General features: G+C 41.3%; 1 protein-coding gene across 1 annotated transcript in view; it reads right to left on the reverse strand.

The window, feature by feature from the left end:
- The window catches only part of GTF2I (general transcription factor IIi), a gene marked incomplete at its 5' end in the record, with an annotated part of 60,501 nt that overhangs the window by 39,924 nt on the left and 2,706 nt on the right, over nt 1-17,871 (reverse strand). Inside the window, 6 exons of the mRNA XM_010072938.1 lie at nt 5,943-6,020; nt 7,491-7,534; nt 8,227-8,275; nt 9,425-9,453; nt 9,647-9,830; nt 10,262-10,396. Of these exons, the coding sequence (XP_010071240.1) occupies nt 5,943-6,020; nt 7,491-7,534; nt 8,227-8,275; nt 9,425-9,453; nt 9,647-9,830; nt 10,262-10,396 (519 nt within the window). The remainder of the gene's footprint in view (nt 1-5,942; nt 6,021-7,490; nt 7,535-8,226; nt 8,276-9,424; nt 9,454-9,646; nt 9,831-10,261; nt 10,397-17,871) is intronic.

Consider the following 17,871-nt stretch of genomic DNA (forward strand, 5'->3'; position numbering starts at 1 on the left):
TGCTGGGGGAGTGTTTGGGGGTTTTTTTCAGTGGTACCAGCATAGCTGAGACCAAAGCCCAAGGATGGGAAAAAGCCGGGGGAGGAAAAGGAGCAAGGCAGCAGCCAGGGGCACTGGGGGTGCTCCAGGACACACCAGGAAATAATCCTCAAACAGTGGGATTTGCAACCCTTGCGGGCCAGCGGGAATAGAACACAGCCTCCCTGGGTGTGCTGGAACATGTCTCCACAGACTAAATTTGCTTTTATTTAAATATGCATATTCAGTGTCTGCAGCCAGGCAGGAGTGTCGTTTCCTAAGAACTCTGTGGAACATGCAATTATCATCATTCATAACATACTGACACCCAGAAGCATGCATCCCATCATAAGCAAACATCCTATTATGAGCACATATTTTCAAGTTTATTCCTTAATTCGGAAATCCTGCCAGGATTGTTTTACCTACATATTCTGTAATTGTCTATATTGCATTAGCTTCGCGACAAGTACATGCTGACACAAATGAAAAGGGGAAAATGGGAAGTCTGACACCTTCAAACTTGAAGAAAGATTTATTTAGTTAAAAAGATACACTCACCAGGCTTACAGCCCCTGGGATTAAGCATGGAAAATTCAATCCCCTCAGCTTTAATGTCAATAAAAAAATACAGTACATGTAGTGAACCCATCAGACCTTTTATAAGTGACCCACACAGATTATTTTCTGAAACTTGAAGCTTTTTTTTTTTTGTATTATGAAGCTTTGACAGAGGAAAAAACAGTATGAAAAAATGTTTCAGAAATTAAAAAGTGTAAAACAATATCCTCTGCTAGCCTAATTTAGTAAAGACTACAAAATGAAATTTAAAAGAATTTTGAAAGTCCTACCACCAGGAGATATTACCAAAAGCAGATACATTTCCACTTCACTACATTCATGCACCTGACAGGGACACAGGCACACATCACATTACTAAGAAAAGCCAAAACCAAATATGGTGGTAACCGGATCAAAAAAAAAAAAGTTCCATCTAGGAATAAAAGTATGAGGAAATCACAAAAAAATAAAAAAAGAAGAAAACTTAAGAGGTAAGAATTTAATTCCACTGCAGCAGGTACAGCAGAGGAAGCATGGTCACACAGGTGGAGGTTTAATTATAAAACCACAGGACACATTAGAAGTAAAATCCTGCACTATAGTTATGTCTTGGAGTCTAAACTATAAGACTTGCAGGCAGACACTCAGAAATTCTGTAACATTCAGACTAAAACTTGGTCTTTTGTCAGCAGACAAATACTAACAGACCATTGCACCTGAATCGCGCACTTGGGCTGGGATTCTGCAGTGAAGCGAAACCTGTGTAAAAGATGGCTATTGGTATCAACCACGAACTTCTGGAACGCCTGTCACAAATATGTCATTCTTCACATTCCAACAACTCCTATAAAACAGGAGCAGATGTCACTCCCTCCACAGTCACAGCTATTCCTTCTGCTACCCACCACCAAACCACGTACTGACACCAGGTTCAGATCTCTCAGCCTCTGTTTCTAACGGATTATGTCCTGCCACTACCCAGCCAAACTTGTGCCACTTGGCAGAAGCAGCAGATTTCTCATCTCACGGATTAGCATCGTCACTGATGCTCATTTTTTTAGTCTTTTTTTCGCTACACAGACGGCAGCAATGTGAACGATATGCCATTCCCAGGGTAATATCAGAATGCCTTTAGGAAGCACAACATTGTGCTTTCTTGTTTTCTCAATAAATTCTCTGGGATTTCTTTGTTGAATATAGTATCTACACACTGAGTCTCACATTATGGTGGCCAGAGTACTGCCAGGTTAGCTTTACGGTTTTAGCCCCATTAAAATGGACAGCCAGGATTCTGGGAGATCGCCGAAAGAGAAATATTTTGTTGTTAGAGACACTGGAAGATGTTCATGACGTTCAGCATTCCAGAGTGAGAACAAAAGCACACTTTCCATTCCCATTTCACACTTTTTTCCCAGCAGAAGATATTTTCAAACTCATTTGTTTTTGGATCAATCTCCTACATCTTACCTGCCCCGCTCCAGCATTTCCTGAAATTCCAAAACTGAGAGCGGTGTTCAACCACATGGTGAACAGTGGAAGAGAAAAGATGATAGGCAGTTGTTTACTCACTTCCAAGTATTTTATAAGTTAAACTAATCAGTTCATTAGGCAACGGTTCATAAGCTGAACCAGCCAATTCACAGGACACACTGTTACAGCCTTTCCCTTCCACTTCCAGTTCTCTTGGTTTTAACTTCAAGGCATCAGTGGTAACTGGAGACTTGCATCCACAAAATCCATGAGATAACGTGCCTCTTTCAGGAACTGTTTGGTCCTTAGTCAGCAAATTACTCAGTTCTGTGTGGGCTGTGTCTCCAGAAAGCCCTGCTTTACTCTGTGCTGGGGAAGAGGACTGGTACATAAAACCAAGGAATTTTCTTAATGTATTCCTGCTTCTTTGTAAATTGGAAAATAAAAAAAATATAGAGCTCTTAATTCTGCTCTGTTAATTGAATCAGAGTTGTTCTCATTCTGGCACTGATGATATTTTGACCTCATTCTTTCCATGAAAAGTCTTTAAGGTAGCCTGGGTCTTGTGGACAGCCTTCTAGCAAGAAGCCAAGATGTGTGTCTGCTACTGTCCAAAACATTCACACATCAGTTAAACAGTTTCCTGACCACAAGGAAGCCAGTCTAGAAGCTGGGAGGATCTACGGGCACAGAGAGGTATTTGCATTAACTCAGTACAGAACACACTCCCTGCTCCTTGGCTTCAGGATCAGGCTTTGCACATCCCCAGCTGGGCTGGAGCTGGGGCTGAAACAAATGCCGGTCCCTCTGCAGCAGCTGTGGAAACAGATCTGTTCCCACAGCACAGCAATATGCTTAATCTAACAGTACAAACCACATCTCAAGGACTAAATGACATTTCAGCCACTAAACTAAGAAACCGCATCTTAACTAACATTTATTTTCATAAGAGCCACAACAACTGGTGCTTATAGATAAGGTATATGCAGGAATATTAACTATGATAGCTGCAACGTTCCAGTATGTGTTACTATTGAGAGTTGGGGGTGTGCCGGCTGGAGAAGAGAAGGCTCCGGGGAGACCTTCCAGCACCTCCCAGTGCTGAAAGGGGGCTACAGGAGAGATGGGGGGGCTCTGGATCAGGGGGGGCAGGGACAGGATGAGGGGGAATGGTTTGAAGCTGGAAGAGGGGAGATTGAGATGAGATATTGGGAAGAAATGTTTTCCTGTGTGGGGGTGAGGCAGTGGCCCAGGGTGCCCAGAGAAGCTGTGGATGCCCCATCCCTGGAGGGGGTCAAGGCCAGGCTGGATGAGGCTTTGGGCAACCTGGGCTAGTGGGAGGTGTCCCTGCCCCTGGCAGGGGGTGGCACTGGATGGGCTTTAAGGTCCCTTCCCACCCAAACCATTCATGATTCTGTAATTTAGTCCTGCAGACCTCTGCTCAGTCACTTTCCTCATTTAATCAACAGCCAAAGTCTGTATTTTTCTTCCAGCACAGGTTGTCTTTGATGTCACCCAAAGCATTAACACTGCAGTGACCTTCACATTCATCCAGGATACTGGAAAAAAACCACCCACTGCCATTCTGCTAGTGCCCACCGACAGAAAACTGTCCCTAACACTGTCATAACGCCCACGTGTAGTTTTTGATGACAAAAGTCCCTACTTCTCAGTCTTCTTACTGCGTACTGCTAAAACACTGCTAAATTTAGTAATTCAGCATTAACTCATGGCGACATCCAAATGCTGCAACCTGCTACGAGATAATAAGCAATTAAAAGAACGTCCACCTACAGGTATAATTTTACCCATTTGATGAATGGGAGAATCTCATGTGCCACCACGACACACAGCGCTTTGGTCAGCATTACAGATCTGTGAGAGGAAGCAAACACTTAGAAAAAAACGATGACTGTGAAATTTCATCAGTAAATCATCTCCTGGAAGCCCCAAACAGATTGCTGCTCTCTAACAGTTCAGCTGTTTCTTCTCATAAATCAGTAAGCCCGGCTTCTGCAGTAGGGTATTTTTAGTAAGAACTACGACCCCGGACGTTTTCTTTACTCTGTAGCACATCTCTCCAAAGGCAATGCCTGGGCAGGCTTGCATCATTCCTCAGGAACACATCTTGGGATAACCGCGCTGTTCTAAGGCTCACTGCCCTGCCCAGCACCATCATGCACACACAAACCTCTTCAATTTATAGCTCTCTGTGCTTGGTACCACCTTTGGCTTGAATCTGAGCAGCAGTAACTTGAAGAAACGCAGGGGAAGCTGCTTTACTCCGGGACAGGCAGCACGACTTGACACGAGAACATCTTTTAGCTCACAGCACCCCAGCGCTTCTACCAACATACTCATTTTTGTCTCGTTTTAAATGTGAGTTTGGAGGACTACACGGGGAGAGGGGAAAGAAGGAGTTATTAATCAAGCAGCACTTTATCGGAAAGAGAGACATATTGCTCTTCACCAGGCAGAAGATGTAGATTTAGTTCTGTAGAAGACAACAGAAATTCCCTTCCCTCAAATCCACACTGCTTAGACGTCACTATGGCAGCATACTGGATAAATGGGATTTTTTAGCTCAGACAAACGCGCTGCAGTACAATGGGTTACAATTTTGCAAGGAAGCGATTTCAGTCAAACGGCACTGGATTACACTTCAGGCTACTGCCCAAATTCTGACATTGTTTTTATGCATTGAGTGGAAAGCCACAAGGGGCTGAAAAGCAAAACAATGACAGACTTGGCTTTGGAAGGAACAATGATTAGGCTGTCTCCAGAAAAGTACTTACTTTTATGACATTATATGATGCCTGTAAAGCCTTCCATCCCCTGAGGCTAGGCAATGCACAAATACAGAAGAGATAATCCTAACACCAGAGAACCCACCTTTCCACTTCTGAACTGGAGTGGTGACACCGTGCCGTGCTGCCTGGTTCAGGTCTCTGAGCAGTGCCCCTACACTACCTGAGACACACCCGTACGAGAATATTGATTCTACAGTCCTGTAGTTAGTTATTAAAGGACATTAGAAAACTATCTCCAGAATCTTTGTGTCTAAACACACACACACAAAACGTTATCTTAATGAAATATATTACAAAATGATGTGCTGGTTTGGACTTGGTTGTTGAACACGCAGCTGTCCTTCAGAGACGCACAGCAGCTCTCTTGTGTTCCTTTGTATTGCTCAACTAACCTAACGACAAATACAAACAGGCTGGAATAATACATTTAGGGTTCTAATTATTTTACATTGCCATTTATAATCACAACTTTTTAATTACTATTCATTTCAACCTACAGAAATAATGATTTCTCTTTTTCCACTCCCAGTTGAGGTTAACATGCAGAGATGAGGCAATGCAACCAAGAGATACTCTAATACATACACAGAGCCCAAGTCATGGACCTAACAAATGTTGTCATGCTTTGTCTATATAAATAAACCTTTCAATACAATCTTGACACACTTTAGTCATTCCATACAGGAAAAGTGATTGACACACTATAAAAGTTACTGAAACTGTCAACTAAAGAAAAGATTCAGCATCGTTACCATGGTTTATTTCCTGCTTAAAGAGGTCACTGGAGTAACAGTCTGCATACTGGACTCTCAGAAAAAAAAAACAAACAAGCAGTTCAAGACTCCTGGAATTTCTCCTTCAGCCCAAACACCCACATATGGGTATGCTGAAGTTGTACTTTAGCTCTTCTGGTATTCTTCAGAATAACTTAAATGATAGCCAGCATGGAAATCTTGCAGCCTAACAGACCTAAGTAATTGCACATTTAATTACCAAAATATTAAAAGGGAGGCATAGAGGGAGCAAAACTTGAGCAATCAACCCTATCATGAGATAAATACATATGAAAGTTAGTATCATTACCTGGAATATTATATTGGTAGTAGTCAGGATCATCTGATTCCTCCTTCACTATTACTGTGTGCTTTTCCAAAGAACTTCCTGTAGAAGCAATAAAGGAAACAAATATAGAAATTAAAAATAACTAGATTCTTAAAAAAACCCGAACAAAACATCCACCAAGATCCTAGCTGGTCTCTATTCAAAAAAAGGAAAAAAAAAAACTTTCAGGTGCTGAAACACAATTGTTGAGCTAAAACAACAGGAACAAAGTGACCCACTGGTTCCTTATGTTTCATTTTGGTCATTGTCACAAGGGATTCAGGATTCAATGCTTCCCTACAAACCAGGCATCCCTTGCAAACGCTATCTTGGATCTGAAGAACCAAAAAAAATGGCTGTCCTTCCTTTTTGTCAACTATCACAGACAAAAAAAAAAAAAAAAAAAAAAAAAAAAACATTTTTTACCCCGGGTTGAAAGTCCTTCTCAGAAAAAAAAAAAAAAAAAAAAAAAAAAAAGCATTTTATCACTCGTGCTGAAAGTCCTTCTAGCCCTGCTCCTGCTCACTCCTCCGTACAGCCAAGTTCAGACAGTCTGCATCAACCTGTGCTGCCGACGGAGCAACACCACCGGTCCTCAACTGCTCTTGGCTTCCTCCAAGTGAAATATTCCCTCCATAAGCCTTCACCACGTTCCCTGAAATGTTCTCAAAACATTCCAACAAAAGGAGAATTACTTCACATGCCTAGAAAGCAGCCCTGGAAAGTGTCTGGGACGGACTTGACAAAAAGCTCAAGTTAACTCTTTGCATACGTTAAGATCAATGTCAACCATGAAGGGTTCCCAAGCCACAAATTTAAAGTTGTGAAGCAGAAAGAACTAGAGCAAAAAACTGGTCTAAATATAAAAACTTAATTCTTATACAAAATGCTGAGTGGCGTAGCCCAACCCAACAAAAGGGAGAGTCAGCGGCTTATCTCTAAGCATGCTGGTGGTCTCAGCGCCTTTAATGGGATTATTCACACCTCCACCTCAAAGCACACGCTTAAGCACTGCTCTGATCCCAGGATCATGTCCTACCTGCAGGGGAACTCAGGAATGCTTGGGCATTTTTTTAGCAATAAATAATGCATTTTGCTATTTATTATTTATTTCCATTTTAGCTAAATAATGGACACTCTGTCATTTTCAATATTTTAGTAATACTAACAAATAAACCAACTTTGTTTCTCCGCCGTAGGGACAAAATGATCTTGAATTAGAACAAAAAAAAAAAAAACAGATGATTTTCTTCTCCCCCTTAAACTGTTTACAAAGATGAATTATTTTAGGCTACAACATTTTACAAATCTCCTTCTAGAAATGGCAACATTTGGCTGAGGTTTAATATTTGATAAAAACCCCACCTGAAAAGTGAACAATTTTAAGGAAAGAAAAGTTTTTCCTTCTCACAAAGGACGGCTTTTTGATGCTTTTTTTTTCCTAGAACTTGCTATCTTTGCTTAAATTCAGCTTTCAGAACAGAAACTGACCTTTTTTTTTTGCAAATAAGGGCAAAATTTTGAACCTACCAGAATCGTCGTTTGGTTCTGTTTTCACTTGAATAGGAAGAGAGCTAGAAAAATAAACAAATCAAGCACATTGACATTATAAAAAAACAAATTTCTGGAAAGTTCCTCAAGCTTTACAGGTTGTCAAGCAAAATCAATCTCCCAGTACTTTTGTCCAACTAGGAACACAAAAGTAAAATACCCTGCATCTTGGCTTATCTGATTTATCTCAAGGGAATTTCCAGGAATCTCCTATCCCTACATTTTCGGGACATACACAATATTCAAAGTATGTTTGTCATTTAATGAGAAGCAAACTCAGAAGCACAGAAAACTGATGCCTGTCTTCACATTAACCAATTTTTGATTTATTCCAGATACAATTTCTTCATTTACTTGCAACAAAAAAATTATTTTAGTGTTTTTAATTGAGGAGGGGGAAGGAAGCAACATTACATCTGTTCCCCATCGCTGCCGCACCATAAAACATGACAAACTTCTCCCTGACTGACAGACTGTGAATTAAGAACACTCATTGGGCTAATTAAACCAAGGGGAAACTTTGCCAGCTGTTTAATTCAGAACAGTTTCCCCGCAAATAATGGTCAAAAGAAAGAAAATTCAGCTTCATGCTTTTTATAATCCCAGGCAAGCAAAAGTTATCCAAAGGTCAGCTGGACAGAAAAAGCACATTAAGAGATAGATATACTATAAAATACACAGCTGATACAAAAAAACTACATTGTTTTAAATTCACCTTCCACCTGGAGGTATAATTGAATGTGAAGGATCTGTCATATGAGCTCCTGAAAGTTAAAAGACAATCTTTGAATTTCCTGTACTCCATTTACCTTAAATACAAATTGAAAACGTAACATTGATTTCACGAAGCGAAAACCTGTTCACATTTTACAAGCATAAGTGCATATTTTCCTATTCACAGATATGACGGAAAGATCTGGTTAAACTGCTTTATTCATCTATAAAGCAACACCAATATGAAATCACATCAAACGTGCATTTCACCGTGCTTTCACTGCTCTCTTTCATGATGCTAAGTGAAAATCTTGGCAAACAAAGGCAAACAAATCTTTCACCTAAACTAAAAGAAAATAGATGGTTTCATAGATTCAGCTGACTCCGAAGTTACAGCTAGACACAAACAGATTATGCTTTTAGAATGTCATTTACCACACTGAGCACCTGCCTTGCATTTTCAATAGAAATACTGTATTACCAGAATCTCTAATTTCCCACTCTCTAGTCTTATTACTAGACACACGTCTAATTTTACTAATCCAGCATCAATTTCTGGCTCTTTCACCTGAGAAAGTGAGAGTTTTCTTTTTGGACTACATTCCTATAAAGATTGCTTCATCCTCTTCAGAAAACAAATCCTTACATGTACAAATTTTGCAAGTAAAGCAACGTGATCCCATGAAAGGAACAGCAGAAGGGATTTCTTCTAAGCTAGAAATGAATTTTCACAGAGTTTTAAAATCCTCACTCTAGCTCAGATTTTTTAATATATAGAGGCTTTCATGGGAACTACAACACCTAGCCACTTCAGAAGATTAAATCAATTTTTAAAAAGATGTATAAATGCCAATGTCAGATACGTATTGGAACACAGAGCACTTAAGTTTTGGCATCTTCAAAAAATGCCATGCAGTCCTTCATCGGTTCACTTCTCCTTTCCCTAGGATACTATCCAATAGACGTTCAATTCAAATTCATTAAAAGGATGAAGAATGCAATAGAACAAATTTTATCTCTAATTAGTGGCTCCTGGTAGAACGCATAAAGGAAAAGGTTACAGTTGCATAAGGCAACTCAGAGTCTAGGAACTTCTGCAGTTTCCCACTTTATCCACACGACCAAATCTTGTATCTATATTGCTATCTAAACCGAAATTCTGATCTGTTTCTGTTTAGTCTGAGTAAATAGTAACTTACCTTTCTGTTTCTTTGGGTCTAGGAAAGGCCTGTGTGGAAATATGGAAAGAAAACCCCATAGCTTTAGCAAAGACATCATTACTTACTTGGTAGTGTAACATTAAAGAGAGAACACTTCTGTTCAAGAGAAACAGGCTGCAATGTATTTAACTAAAAATTAAAATTAATTGGACTTAAGTACAAACCAAAGTGAACAGACCAACACAAGAGAGAGCAAATAACCTTTTGATAATAAATGAGATCTCCGATTTGTTTTCCAAAATCCGTTTCAGGGTTGAAGCATTGTAATTTTCTGGGTGTTTAAATGCAAGTCCTTTGGGCAGGCCCTGCACTACCACCGCAGACTGGTCCCTCTGGATCTTCTCATATGGCACCGGTACCACTGTTGACTTTCCTAAAGCTTTACCTAGAAAAAGAAAAAGAAAAAAAAAAAAAAAGAGAGAGATTGTTTGGAGGTCAGGAGTGCTCAAGTTAGCAAAAGGACGAGTCCCTCATAAAACCTTTTACTTTGGAGAAGGCTGAAGCAAAAGCACGGTGCAGATGCAGACCAAGCACTGCTCGCATTAACATGCACTGAACTCCCCAGATACAGGCAGAGGCTTTCTTGAAAAAAACCTAAACGGGCTGTGGATTAATGTCAAATCACATCCCACAAAACACATCAAGAAGAAAACTATGCAATGTATGTGTACACTTTAGAATCAGCGACTAAAAGTTAAACTTACCACCTTAACAGCAGTATAGTTGGAAGGCTAAGATCATGCAGTATTTTCGTCCCAACTAGAACAAAAATTTAGAAATCCAGAGCAGCTATTTAGAAGACTTTAAAGCACCCACCGTAGCAAAGGCAGAAAAAGTCCTCCACAGACTTTCTGAGAGCTTCCAGTTCCACCATATCCACCGTCAGCCTGTTCACAGGTCGTGCAGTGTTTGTCGTCGGCAGTTCTTGAGCCCTCTTCTCTTCTGTAACACCTGGCAGGGATTTATAAAAAAATAAGACAAAAATTAAATAATAAGTTATTAAAACTCCCAGTACATAGTCCCTCTAGTTTAGACTATAGACACTCGGGAAGGACTTCTGCCAGAAAATCATAAGAACTTATTTGCCTTAGAAGCAAATGCACTGATCCATGTACCTGAGCAATGAGTAAATTTAAATTGTCACCAAAATTACTATATCCTCCTTACAACCTTTGTAAATATCACCCCCTGAGGTGCAAGAATGATGAATTAAGAGACACATCCAAGCAGGCTTTTTCAGCATGAAGAGTTAGAAAATGCTATTAATCTCAAGAAAGTATAAAAATAGAAACAAAATACAAATCCGCTGAGAAAAAAAAAAGGATCAAGACAGTAACCAGGGAAAAGGTGACACACCAGTGTGGAGGGTCCCACCGCTCTCCAGGGCTATGCATGTTGTCTTGTGCCATGGTTACGTTACATCCTGGTTTGTGTATGCTGTAGGTGCTTAGCTGAACTTTTGCTAGAAGGGATCTGACTTTTGCCACAAGAGCTCCTGTATCCCTCAGAAGACATTTGAAGCACACATCTCTTACGAGTTCCAAACAAGCCATCCTCCCGCAGAACAGAGAGGATTTCAGCCCTACACCTCGTTCTAGCTCTGAGCAAATGTCATTGCAAAAGGAGTGAGGGAATGACAAGGGTTTACTGAGAATCACCCAGCAAAAATAAGGGAAGAGAACAGAGATATTCTGCATGTGAAAGAAAAAGCAAGGGAGACTTGTGTTCCTACCTGCACGAGGAGAAGGGTCAGTTCGACGTGCATCACGACTCTACGCTAATACAGGAAAGCAAACATCAGTTTGAACAACTGATTGCACAGGGGTTAGGAAATGAGCTGAAGCAGCAATGCTTTTAGTAAAAACACATTTATAATCTTAAAAACTCCTATTTTCATTTCAAAGAGAATCTCTTCCTTCCCCTACAGATCACACATCTGCTCCGTGCCCTGAAAACCCACCTCCACGCGACATTTAGCTCTCCAGGCCTGAAACTTCTGCTTTCTCTGCAATATGACAGTGCCTACCGCAACACAAAAAATAATGCAAAAGTGGAATATTATATACCTGTAACATAGGTGCTTAATTAATGACAGTTCCTAAGGTTTGCCTGCAGACTGGGCAATAAGAGACATCAGTTTCCATTTATAGCTACACGCAATGTCTCTTTTCATGTAGGGTTTTTTTTTCACATAAGAGACTGATTCACTGGAAACTGATTCACAGTAGCTTCTCAAAAGCGTACCCCCACTTTCTAAAAATAATGAGTAAACCAAAAATAAGACGATGACACTGCTCACTATTCATTAAAATGAAAAGCACACCAAAAGAAACAGAAATTTTCTTTTTCAACTAGAAGAGAAACCCTTAGCATTGGTTTTTATTACATGATTTTCCTTTTTTTTTAAACTCGCATTATGCAGCTGGTTCCCTAACCTCTCCCGCATTTGTTGGACAATTTTGACCAAGTCTGACAAACAAGATGAAGCCTCAAACACAGTAAAATTTGGAAGAGCTCTGCACAACCGATCCATCCTAGCAGCTCATTCCTCTCCTCCTGCATAGCTGGGAGCACACTGCAGGATTAGTCCAGCTCCTCTGCAAAAGCCATTCTGGATCCAGCAGGATTACAATGACCCAACTCCTAACAACCCTCATCTTGCACTGAGAGCCCGTAGCTGGTTAAGTGTCTCTTATCTCCTCTAGCATCCAGGTGTTTCGGTTACTCAGAGCACCCTTTCCCCTTCCCTGTCCTGACCAGCAGCAGACTGGGTTTGCCAGTCCAGCCTATTCCCCAGCTAGAGAAGGAATCTTGCAGCTGTCTCCATCCTTATAAAATGAATAGGCTGCTTTAAAGTAAAAGAAAAGCCCTCTTAGAAAAATTTTTATTACAGAACAAAAAATGGAATACTTGAAACAATCAAATTTTAATTTGGCAGGTTTTTTTTCTCGTTCCATGGCAGCAATTGGACAGCTTCACCCTGCCCGCTGTATGGCAGATGCTATAGCTTCTTGCCTTAAATAGATGCTGTCACGCTTGTAAATTGATTAGAAGAGTTCCAGCTCAGCAGTGTTACACAACACTCATTCTGAAGGTCTGCTGAAGCACGATCTGAGTGTGGCAGACTAAAATAGGCCATAAAGCAGGTCTGTCTTCAAAGCATCCGAGCGGGCGTACGGGGAAAGCGGCCGTTTGGAGGAGGCAGGCTGCATTCAGCAGAGCAGAGCGTGTCCCGCTGGGTCAGGCTGCAGACCAGTGACAAACCAGCACTGGCCACATCTCACCGGAGAATGAGAAACAAAAAAAAAAATTAAGCTTTAGCAGAGAAACAATTTACTGCACTGAAACGTCTTCAAAAGTGTGACCTGGAGATGAGATGCTACACAAACAACAACAAAGAAAAGCTGGGAGGACCCAGTATCCGAAGCTGATGGAGCTCAATGCTTTCCAGACCCTCCCCACAAGCCTTTCACACTTTCTTAACACTGTATAATTAACTTTCCAGTAACTGTCCAGACCCTCCACCCAAGCTTTTCACACTTAACACTGTGTGATTAACATAAAATTGGCACCAGGACATAAACTATATACATACCATTCCACTATCCAGATTATACAATGAAAATCTAAATACTCAAGGGCCACCCTCACAAAGAGGGCAAAGTCCCATTATATGTCCTCATTGTTTCAAATTGACATGAATCATGTGAACATACTTCACAGTAACCACGAACAATGAAAGAGGGAAAGTAAACGTGTATGGTTAAATGCGTTCTGCTTTGTGTTATAATGCATCCACCCAGCTCATCTGTGAGCTTTTTAAAGTTCAGAAAATTGGACAATAACCTCAAATTACAGAAGAATCAGCTTATGATTATCAAAGGATCACTTAAACCACAAGAAAAGTAAATCACTTAAGGCAGAATTTAGGAGACAGGAAATTTCAAAAAGATCAGCTATCTACAGTAATTTTCTGTTTGTTTGTGACTCTGAGTGAACGAGATGGGTGGTCGCCCCTGAAATGTGCCTGAACTCTCTCAGCAAGTTTTCTAAACTAGCTGTTAGCTTCCTACCACTGAAGTGGGTAGGAAGAGACAGAACGTGAAAGGTTTCTGACAATCAAGCCAAGCCACCTCGCTCTAATAAGGCTGTAAAAGAAGCCAGTTACCCAAATATGAAATAAACCCAGAAAAACAGCACGAAGCTCTGAGCTAGGCAGGGCATGGCTAAAGGAAAGAGGAGGCATCGGGACTGGCACACAACCTGCAAGAGTCTCTGTTCCTGCCACAGCTACAGAGCCAGAGAAGACGACGATGGAAGCAAAGGAAGCACCCCTGAGGAAGGGAAGGAGAAAGTAAATAACCAGTGCTTAACAGAAGTTTTGAAAACGTGTTTTTCTTTTCAATTTGAGAACTTGGGAAAAGGGGACTTGTAAAACAAGGGAAACTGAAAGCAACGTAACATTGGGGGGAAAAAAACCCAAAACAATAGAGTAATTCACCCCTAATACCATGAGAAAGGGCTTGCAAAAGAGACGACCAAAAATGCATGGCTAGCCAGGGCTGGCCACCACCCACTTCAGGAAAGCCCTTTCACCAGCCTGGGAAGTTGGGGAAAAAAGAAGGGGAGGAGAACAGTAGTAAGAAAGAAAAGGAAGAGTATAGCAGGCCACAAGGTAAAGCTAAAAGTTAAGAGAATTAGTTCCATGTCTATCACAAAGATCTAGACTATTAATGCAGAGTTCAGCTAATGAACGTATATTAATAAGTGAGAAATATGCAGCATGGGACACCTCCAAAACGACATTATTTGCATTTCAAAAGGTTAGGCAAAAGGGGACTGTAAGCTGAACGAGCTCAACGAAAAAAAAAAAAAAAAAGCAGCTCTTACAGTAAGAAAGATGGGGATCATTGCTTTGGATTTTATTTTTATTACTTGTAACTGCAACTGTTTGGTGAGGGCTAGGAAATTCTGCAAATACAAAATAGGAAGCGACTGAAATTTAAATCAAAAAAGCTCGTGGGGATTCCAAGAATGAACATGGTTCAGTTAATTTCTGAAGTAGTTACAACTGCAACAGAAAAACTTGCCCAAAAACTAGGGGTGGGGCAGAAACAGATGTAAAATCTGAACCAGTGACTCCAATAAAGTCAGTACGATGGAAGTATTTCAAGAGACTGGGAAAGAAGCAGCCCGGAGTGCTGGAAGCAGTCAGTGTATGCAGCAAAGTGTCCTAGCCTTCCAGCAGGACCATCCGAAGCTTCATGCTTTTTGTTAAATAAAGAAATCCCATAAGCTTTAGTAATAGGGGCACACCAGACATCTCTAGCACCCCTGGGAGATGGGGACACCCCGAACGAGCTCCCAGTGCTGCGGTTTCACAGACAGGCAGGGACCTGGGTGCACATGCAGCAGACCATCCTGCACAGAAGCTGTGGAACAGAAAAGGAGATAGACAGGAGGAAGCCAGCAGGTACCATGCCCACCACTCTCCCAAGCAAAAAGGATTACAAAACTGTTCCCTAGTTAAGGCCAGGCAGAGCTGGCCAGGTTAGCGTTAACACAAACAGGCTTGATGCCACCTGGCTCGTGTCGTGTAAAATGGACAAGGGAACACGCACACGAACCCTTCCACCAGCAGAGAGGCAAGGTCTTAACTCCCGAGTGACAGTCAGTAAATACATCAATTTTGCCCCCCACAATGAGTCTGGGAAATGGTGATGGGCCACAGTCAGCGTGGCCAGGAGCAGCCATTTATCTCTTCTGGCACTGCAATCTGGAGAAGTGCAAGTTATTCCAAGTCATCTGCTGCAAAAAGGGAGGTGAGAACTCAGGAACACAACCGAGGAAGTTCCCATTAGAAGTGACTGGGAAGAGCCTGTTCAGCAGATACTCCAACAGAATAGGCATTTAGCAGGGTTGTTCTAAAAAGGCCACTCCCAAATAGCTGGAAGGAAATCTGGCATGAAAAAAAGAGAGGTGAGAGTCTCAGAGATGTAAACCAGCTCTGGCTTGGCAACAGGAAAGCATCCTGACAACTCCTGTTGAAGTGCACCAAAGCTAAAGCAAGAATCAGGCACAGCCCCTCGTTTGCCTTTAATATGGGTAACAGATTGGTGATGGCATGCACACAGCTCCAGGAGTGTTGTTAGGATTAATCTTCTGCCTGGCTCTCATTGTTTTTCTTTCATTTACTATTTATGTCTATGATTTAATGACTCCCTTCCCTTCCAAAATATTCTGTAGCTTCAGGAGCAGCAAAAGCCACAGCAGCCTCAGCTGGAAACAGGAGAGTTCAGGGCCAAGGGAAATGTCTGTGGGAAACCAGTTTCCACACTGGTACATCATCATCTAAAGAACTGCTATTTTAATCAAGGGATTAGCCTCTGAGCAACATAAAAAGATGTCTGCTACTTACAGAATGGTATTTTCCCTAACACCATAGCACATGATCAGAGACAAAAATGATGAAGATAGTCCTTCAGATATTGTAACGAGGACAAAAACACAATCAATAGCAGTTTGAACCACTAATGATCTTTTTTATTAGAGTAATACTGAAAAGGTATTAGGGTGCTTCCATACAAGTCAGGGGATTCAGTCTGTGAAGGATTTTAAGTCTGAGACATTCTGCTTTAGAGCTGAAAGGCCAAACACCCCATTTAGATTCTGCTTCTGAATTACTACAGGCATGACAGGTAAGATACACAGAGTGGAATCAGAGGTGATCACAAGAGTAAGGAAGAAGCAAACCAAGTGTATGAATACTTTATTTACATCATATAAAGTACCATAAAAGGATGCATCCCAACTAGCAGTACAGCACACACACAAACTAGCAAACTGCAGTGTCAGGGGTGATCTCAGCCGATTTAATCAAAGACATTTTTAACCTCAAGTCTACAATTAACCCAGAGCTACTGAGCTATTAAAACATTCACACCACTGTAGCCCGAGTCCCACCTATCACCTTCTGAACACAAGATGTGTGCGTGATGCTCTCAGGCCTGCAGTATCAGTCTGTTCAGCATTGCCGACAGTGACAGTACACAGACGATACACAGACAGCGTCAAACATAACAGCTTCATCCATCAGAAAAATGAAAGAAAGCAGCAAGAAACGCCAATCAGAGCTTCAGCACGTTAACACATTTATACCAATATACTATACATTTTACTGAGTACTGGTTAAAAAATACTGATGTATTGCTACACCATGCTTTTTGGATCTCATCACCTGCAAAGAGAACACAGTTCAAGACAAAAACACTGATTTATGAGCTATTCAGGTGCCTACAGGTAGATGTCATGGAGACTTTCAGAAGCTTTGCTCTAGATGTTTAGGTACCTAAATTGCTTTGTAGATCTGGCCCTGTTGCTAGCACTGCTTTTATTATTGCCAACATTAGTATGAATTGCACACCTGTGGTGATGCAGTAGAGAATATTAACTTTTTTTAAACCTCAAATGCAAGAGAAGTATTGACTTTTATTTCACAAAATACTTCTGGTTTGAAAAAAATGTGTTAGGCAATTTGGAGTGCATGGACCTCTTTGTCAGTAAGAAACAGCGCAAGACAGATAACGACAGGCAAACAAACAATGCGCTTTTCCATAGGGAATGATTCCAGCCAGTGCCACAAATTCCCCGTAGGAAGTCCTCATGCAGACAGCAACCACAGAGCTTGTATTAACCGCTGGTGAGAAATCTTAAAGTGAGCAAAGCCATCACTTTATGAAAGCATCACCAGAGTGTTCAGGTCGCCCTCCAGCTGTCCAGGACCTCAGCATGGCGTATGTGACACCACCGAACAGCCCCAGTCCCAGGTGGCACTTTTACTGTGCTGCGGTGTCACAGCTCGAGATGCAGAACAGCCTCATGGAACAGGTACAAAACAAAGAGGTACTGGGAGGGCAAGAGGTGTACGATGTTGATTGCTTACAGTGTACAAGTATCTGTGCTCATCTATATTCTGAATATGAGCAGGCACTCGAAGAATATACTTTTTATGTACAATACACAGGCTTAGAATAACTGACACTGCAGGTTACCCCAGTTCTCGTATGCCTGTTCTGCACACAAGCACCTGCAGTTCTGCGTTGACTGAAACATGCCATTTCACTGTAACAGAGGGCTTACAGCCGTCTTAAGTAAGCACAGCTCAGAAGAATGTATTATCTGATCCAATTTTAAATAATTGACGCCTGTTGATTGGGTTCTTCAACACTCACGACACAACCCACACTAACATTAAAAAAGGCATTGCTATAATTTGTTTCTAACACACTTTCTAAAGGTAACAAGGCAGATGAGACATGCACAGGGCTCCTCCTTCCCCTGCGGCGAGGCGTTAGGAACTCATGTGGGTGACAGTAGTTACGAATGAAAGCCACAGGAAACCCAACTCCAGTGCTGCTTTCACTGAA

Source organism: Pterocles gutturalis, unplaced genomic scaffold, assembly GCF_000699245.1.
Source record: "Pterocles gutturalis isolate BGI_N339 unplaced genomic scaffold, ASM69924v1 scaffold20656, whole genome shotgun sequence".
Classification (NCBI taxonomy): domain Eukaryota; kingdom Metazoa; phylum Chordata; class Aves; order Pterocliformes; family Pteroclidae; genus Pterocles; species Pterocles gutturalis.